This window comes from Pyrus communis, chromosome 7, assembly GCF_963583255.1.
Source record: "Pyrus communis chromosome 7, drPyrComm1.1, whole genome shotgun sequence".
Taxonomy (NCBI): domain Eukaryota; kingdom Viridiplantae; phylum Streptophyta; class Magnoliopsida; order Rosales; family Rosaceae; genus Pyrus; species Pyrus communis.
In genome coordinates this window covers 7246412-7253532 of record NC_084809.1, presented here as the reverse complement: position 1 = coordinate 7253532, position 7121 = coordinate 7246412, and the positions used below count along the sequence as shown (strand labels likewise).

General features: G+C 36.1%; 1 protein-coding gene across 1 annotated transcript; it reads left to right on the top strand.

The window, feature by feature from the left end:
* The first annotated feature begins 2795 nt into the window (after positions 1-2795).
* LOC137741020 (receptor-like protein 6) lies at positions 2796-6681 on the top strand. Its single transcript, XM_068480829.1, has one exon. The coding sequence runs from the start codon at positions 3504-3506 to the stop codon at positions 6465-6467; it is 2964 nt and encodes a 987-aa protein (XP_068336930.1). The 5' UTR covers positions 2796-3503; the 3' UTR covers positions 6468-6681.
* Positions 6682-7121: the final 440 nt, after the last annotated feature.

Genomic DNA, 7121 nt, shown 5'->3' with positions numbered 1-7121 from the left:
CACATGACCTAAAATAAAGGAAAAATTATACCGTTTACTTTTTAAGTCAACAAAAGTGACAAGTTCCAAGTTGGAATAATGCAATTTTCATCTTAGGAAGCTGTAATGCTGGTTATAAGAAAGGTATTTCGCACGCAGATAATAATGTGAATAAATTAGTTGTCAAATGATTGTTTTTTTTTTTTTTTGAACAAATGATATTATCTACACTAAGAGAGAGGGGGTGGGCTTAGCCTCACAATGGGCTAGCAATAATGTCATTCAATCAGCTGTTTATTTATTTATTTTTTTGAACAAACGATATTATCTACACTAAGGGGGAGGGGGTGAGCTTAGCGTCACAATGGGCTAGCAATAATGTGATTAAATCAGTTGTTTATTAAATATTATTTTCTCTATTCTTAATATAAATTCAATAGAGACTGATTTTTATTACATGGATTCATCTGCTTTAATTGATTTATGAGGGGTTTCTTCTAGCATGACCTAAGATTATTCATTTACTTCAAATATTTGACTTTTCTTTTGTCAATTTACGCATATAAATATATTTAAAACATGTAAGTCATGCGTAGCATGCCGTGATTCAAAAAATGCATTATGCACGCTCGTGAACATGTGCATGAAGGCTAGTGTATGGAAATTGAACACATATAATGTAACTTTTTTTTTTCTTCCAAACTTTATAAATGGCTTGGTGTCTGTAAAATATTAGACGCAAAGTAGGGATGTTTGTATCATATCTCAAAATTAAAATTTTGTTGGCATAATCTACATTTTGTTTGTGCAACCAAAAATAAGTACTGAAAATGGACAGAAAATAATTTGTAAGACTCGAATGCATGTTGAGCATGACTAGAATATTTCTGGTGATAATCGATTGATGACTGATCGAATGAAAATACTTACGCCGACAGAACTTAGCGTGATAAACACAGAATTAAACCTACTAGCTAGCTCGACTGTTTCATCCATAGAATCGACTTGACTCTATGGATAAGTGCTCTGCCTTGTTGCAATCCAAGGAATGGTTTTGCGATTAACAAGTCTGCTCCTGCATATTCTTTTGCTTATCCAATGGCGGCATCTTGGACGTAAGAAGGAGAAGGGACGAGTAATTGTTGTCCATCAAAGGAGTACGTAATTTCGGGTTTCGATGGGGCTTTAGCCCTTTGTTACTGTGGCCGGAGAAGAACATGAATGGTAATTACTAATTGGCGATGCCTTATCATGTGGGACAAGACAAATTTGGCCTTAATAGCTTGACTTCAACTGAGAACAATTGGCTGATACGGTTAAGATGCTTTATTTGTAGGGGTGTGATATCCACACACTCCATTTTACTTCTCACACACCTTTTTAATTTTCGACCGTCGGATCGGAGAAATTGAAGAAGATCAACTGACATAAATTATCAAGGGTGTGTGAGAAGTAAAATGGACTGTGTGGATAGCACACCCCTATTTGTAAGTGGGAGAATGAGCTCATCTCCCAAGGAGTACAAGTATTATCACACACCTTTTTGGATAATGCTTGTCCCCTCACTTACGATTAACGTATCTTCATTGTACAAACATCATATCGAAACTGTTTATCCTCTTTATCATAATCATATCTGCAAAAATCCTTCAATTCAGAGATCTTTTAGTCATTCATTCATGAAAGCCAATCAACGTTTATAGTAACAAGTAGCATATTCATAATGAATTGTTTATTTATTTTATGTATATGAATGGTTAAATAATCACTACGAAAAATCATACGTGTACCGAAAAATCACTACGAAAATATTTTCTTATATAAGATACTTACCATAATGAGGAGAAATTATAGAGTGGTATTGTATCACCACGACAGTTGTGATACTTCCACTCAAAATTTGCCATGTATACAACTTATTTACAGTTGGAATAAATATTTATTTTATACTTACAAAATAAAATTTTCAAAAAAAAAAATGAAAAATGAAAATAATTCTGCAGCCATCGCTGCCGTTGTTGACTTTCCCTTTCTTCTTCGACCTCTTTCTCTCTCTACAACTCTCTATCAAATATCAGGGTCGAAGAGAATAATGATAACTTTCAATAGATGAGAACCCTATTGATGATTTTGGTGCTGCATTTCGCAATCTGGCAATGAATTGGAAGGGCATGACCCTTTTTTCTAATTACCTGTCTAAACTAATGGTTATTTGTAATTGTAATTTATCGGGTAAAGAACTTGTTGAAGTCTGGGGAAGAGATCAAAAGGGGCGGCAGCCTCAGAGCAAGGGGTGGAATTCTGGAGAACTGCACTGAGAATACGTAGGAATGGAGGTGGTTATGGGTATTTTATTTTCTTCAAGTTTTTATTTATTTTTTAAATTTCATTTTTTATGTTAAAATAAGCTTTAATCCCAGCAGTATTACAATTGTACATGTGTCAACTTTTAAGTGGAAGTATCATATGCTGATGTGGTAGTACGGTACTACCTAATAATTTCGAGAATTAAAAATTATAAATAAAACAGAGAAACATTAAATATATATGCTGACATTAAATAAAATCTAAGAACTAAAATCAAATTTTAATCTTGTATAAGATATTTTTCTAAACTTTATCTTATTTAAATATTAAAATCTAATTTTTTATAAAATTAATCATATTACATCCTGCAATATATAATTAATATTGTGCGCACCCAAAAATTTGTGTTAAGTGCTGAATAGGATATTAGCTAGCTTCGAAAGACATCCATCGATTCGTCGGCCTGTCACTTTGAATGCATGGTTGGCTTTACAAGAACGTTTATGTTGATGATCAGTGGCTTATAATCTGGTTCACAAGACCTCATGCCCATGATTAGTGGAACAAAAGCTACTCTGTTTGTGAAAGAGATAGTAGCCTCAGTAACATTTTTATTAGTAGGAGTGACAACTAATTGATTGTTATGTGTGCAAAGCTCGAGAAAATAAAACACTAACCTCAAATTAAAAACTCAATTAATTAATATTCACGTACTATGAATAAATTGCGTGTATACATAGTAAATCCTACTACATGGACGAACTTCAACTCAAGTCATTAACATTAGATAAATAAGTGTAACAAAAAATAAATTGAGTTAAGGAGTATATATACACAGAATTAGAACATGTATTAAAAAGATAAATAAGCGTTGAGATGAGTCACATATGCAAACGACGACTTGACTTCAAGTCTTCAAGTGATGGCGATCACCTGATTTAATCTACTAAAAGAATTATGTTCGCATTTTTTAAGATCAAACGAGCGTATAGATAAAACTAAACGATCGAGTTTGTAATTATTACATGCAAACGATGAATGACTTCAAGCCTTCAATTGATCGAGACATCAATTCACCACCCACTCATCGATCGACTCATACTTTTTTTTATTTATGCTTTGCATGAGTTGTGTCTATAAAAGGAGTTAGCTTCTTCACTCTTAATTATCCGAGAGCCATAAAACAATATTTCCTATAACTAGAAAAACACAGTGCCATGAAAATGGAATCTTGGTTGTCCAAGTTTACCTGTTTCCATTGTCTTGTTTTTTTATTACTCAATGCTACTCACTGTTTTTCATTTGTGCAGACTCAGACACGGACACTTTGCCACGCTGACGAGCACTCCTTCTTGTTACAATTCAAGGAAAGCTTTACGATAGACAAGTCAGCTTCTAGATCTCCTTTTGCTCATCCGAAGGTAGCATCTTGGCCTCGAGAAGGAGATCAGAATCAGAGTAACTGTTGTTCATGGGATGGTGTTGAGTGCCATGTGGAGTCTGGCCGTGTCATTGGCCTTGACCTCAAGAGCAGCTGTCTCTATGGTTCTATCAATTCCAACAGCACCCTATTCCGACTTGTTCACTTGCAGATGCTTGACCTCTCAGACAACAACTTCAATTTGTCTGAAATACCATTGAGATTGGGCCATGACCTTTCGAGTCTATCCTATCTCAACCTTTCACTATCTGCATTTTCTGGCCAAATTCCATCTGAAATTTCAAAGCTATCCAAACTGTCTACCCTTGATCTGTCTCAAAATAATGGTTTGGAGCTTAGGAAGTCCAACATGAGAATCCTAGTCCAAAACTTGACCAGCATAAAACAACTTCATTTTAGTTATGTAGGCATATACTCCACTGTGCCTGATATCTTGGTCAATGCATCTTCTCTCACATCTCTCAATCTAAGCTACTGTGGGTTGTATGGGGAATTCCCAATAGGCATTTTCCACCTACCAAACCTAGAAGAGGTTAGATTGCAGTTTAACATAGACCTAAATGGTTATTTTCCTAAATTTAATAGGACTAATTCCCTCAAAATATTGGATGTTTCAAAGACAAATTTCTTTGGTGAACTTCCTAGTTCTATCGGAAACCTTCATTCCTTAAACTACTTTGATATCTCAAACTGTGGTTTTGATTCCCATGTTCCATCTTCATTTGGAAACCTTACCCAGCTCAGTTTCCTTAAGATGGCTTCATTTCATGATGTTTCCGCAGGCCAATTCTTAGTTCCTGATTCCTTGTCTTGTTTTGGAAAATTAACCAAGCTCAACTACTTGGATCTTTCGGATATTAACTTACAGGGGAATTTCCCACGTTTTGTGGCTAACCTGACTCAACTTGCGTTTCTAGACTTGTTTGACAATTCACTAACTGGTGAAATCCCATCTTGGCTCGCATTAGAGTTGAACCAACTAACTTTTCTGCGGCTTACCTTCAACGATTTGCAAGGAGCAGTTCCTAAGTCGCTTTTCCACCTCAAAAATCTTGAATGTCTTGGCCTTTCTTATAATAATTTGAGCGGATTAGTTGAGTTTGATGAGTTTTCCAACCTCAAAAAGTTGAAGTTACTTGGTTTATCGGATAACAAGTTATCCGTGCGTGTCAAATCTGGTTCAAGTGCTACTCTTCCAAAGTTCGAAGTTCTAAACTTGGCTGAATGCAACTTGACAGAGTTTCCAGATTCTTTGAAAAATCAATACGAATTGGGAGATCTACACCTTGCTGGTAACAACATTCATGGCCAAATACCAAAATGGCTCTGGAATGCAACTAGAGAAACTTTGTTCAATCTCAACCTCGGCTCTAACTTCTTAACAGGCTTTGAGGAAAATCCAGTCACTCTTCCATGGAAAAATCTACAAATGTTTGTTCTTGGTAATAATCGGTTACAAGGGTCATTGCCAATTCCACCACAATCTATCATGTCTTACATTGTCAGCAACAATAGTTATAGTGAAGAAGTTTCACCATTGTTCTGCAACTTGAATTATCGTCAAGTTCTTAATTTGGCCAACAACAACTTGAGTGGTATGCTTCCACAGTGTTTGGGGAAGTCCAGTAGCTTGGAAATACTGCATTTGATGTTTAATTCTTTCCACGGTGATATTCCTCCATTTTGTGCTAACAAAAATAGTTTGAAATATGTTTCGTTGGGTTACAATCGGTTACAGGGGATGCTACCAAGATCAATGGCCGATTGCATTCAGTTAAAGTTTCTTCACATTGGCAACAATCAGATCAGTGACATCTTCCCTTCTTGGTTAGGGGTACTTCCAGTATTGAGGGCTCTCATTTTGGGGTCGAATGCATTTCATGGGATAATTGGGAAGCCTCCAACTGATCATGAGTTCCCAAACTTATGCATCATTGATTTATCCAACAATCTATTTTCAGGTATGTTGCCTTCTAAGTACATGGAGAACTGGAATTTCATGAAATATGTTGTCGCAAACGAGGAAAGCCAGTACTTTACAGTCTCATCAAACTATAGCACAAATAAATATGGATTTTACTATAAATTTTCATACGAGATGATAATTCCTGTAAAAGGTGTTGAGTTGACATATCATCAGACCCCCTATGATCTGAGACTCATAGATTTCTCAAGTAATAGATTTGAAGGAGAGATTCCAGCAAGTATCATTGGGAGTCTAGGAGCACTTCATGTGCTAAACCTCTCCAACAACACTCTCTCTGGTCAAATCCCCTCATCTCTGGCGAACTTGACTGCTCTTGAATCGTTGGATCTCTCTCAAAACAAGCTCTCAGGAATGATCCCTGGTAGTTTGGCACAACTCACTTTCCTTGGGTACTTCAACGTGTCGTATAACCATCTTTGGGGGCCTATACCACTTGGCCAACAATTTGGTACATTCCTAGAAGATTCATACCAAGGAAACTCAGGTCTGTGTGGAGAGCTTTTGTCCAAGAAATGCGAGGCTTCTGAGAGCTCGAGGCGACCGCCACGATCAAGCTTTGAAGAAGATGAAGAGGCTGGGTTTCCATTTGAGTTTGACTGGTATGTAGTCTTGCCGGGAGTTATTAGTGGACTAATAGTGGGAGTGGTTGCTGGAAACACATTGGCAGACAATAAGCATGAATGGTTTGTGGAGACATTCAGCAGGAGGAGAAAGCCAACAACCGCAAGGGCGACGAGGGGATGCCGAACTTAGCTTGATGTGTCTACCGGCTAGAGAAATGTTTGGGCCTTCAAGGCCAATGTCATGTTTTTTATGATTTCTGGTGCTTCAGCATATGTTGTTATGTTATATTACAATAATGGGGTTCTATAAGTTTGCTTTGTATAATATTTCTACTTGATCAAATTCAGTGTTATCAACTAAGTAGTTGGAATTACGTTTCCTGTTTCCATTTGCTTCTAGGTCAAAACTAGCAAAAGTGTCGTGCTCTGCTGTGGGTTTTAAATTCGTAGTTTATAACAAATATGAACCATTTCCTTAATAAAGAGAGAGTTTGAATAACAAGTACATAATAAGCAATTGATACTCAAAAGCTACCAACAGCTTAACTGCATTCATAAACACATATATCACTATACACATAATAGATACTTCTGAAAATTCCATAAATTCACAAATCAACCAATTCATTTCTAAAATAACTCTTTAAGTTACATTACATTTTATTTACTTTGCATTCAAAGCATAAGTGCAATCCAAATGGGAGAATTCTAAGTTACAGTTATATACATTTCCAAAAGTTTCCCACATTGATTAGTCGTTCATTCTCCACCTGTATTTTACTAATTCTACGTTAAGAGTTCTATATACAACTCAGAAAAGCAGATTTTAACAACTACAAGGACG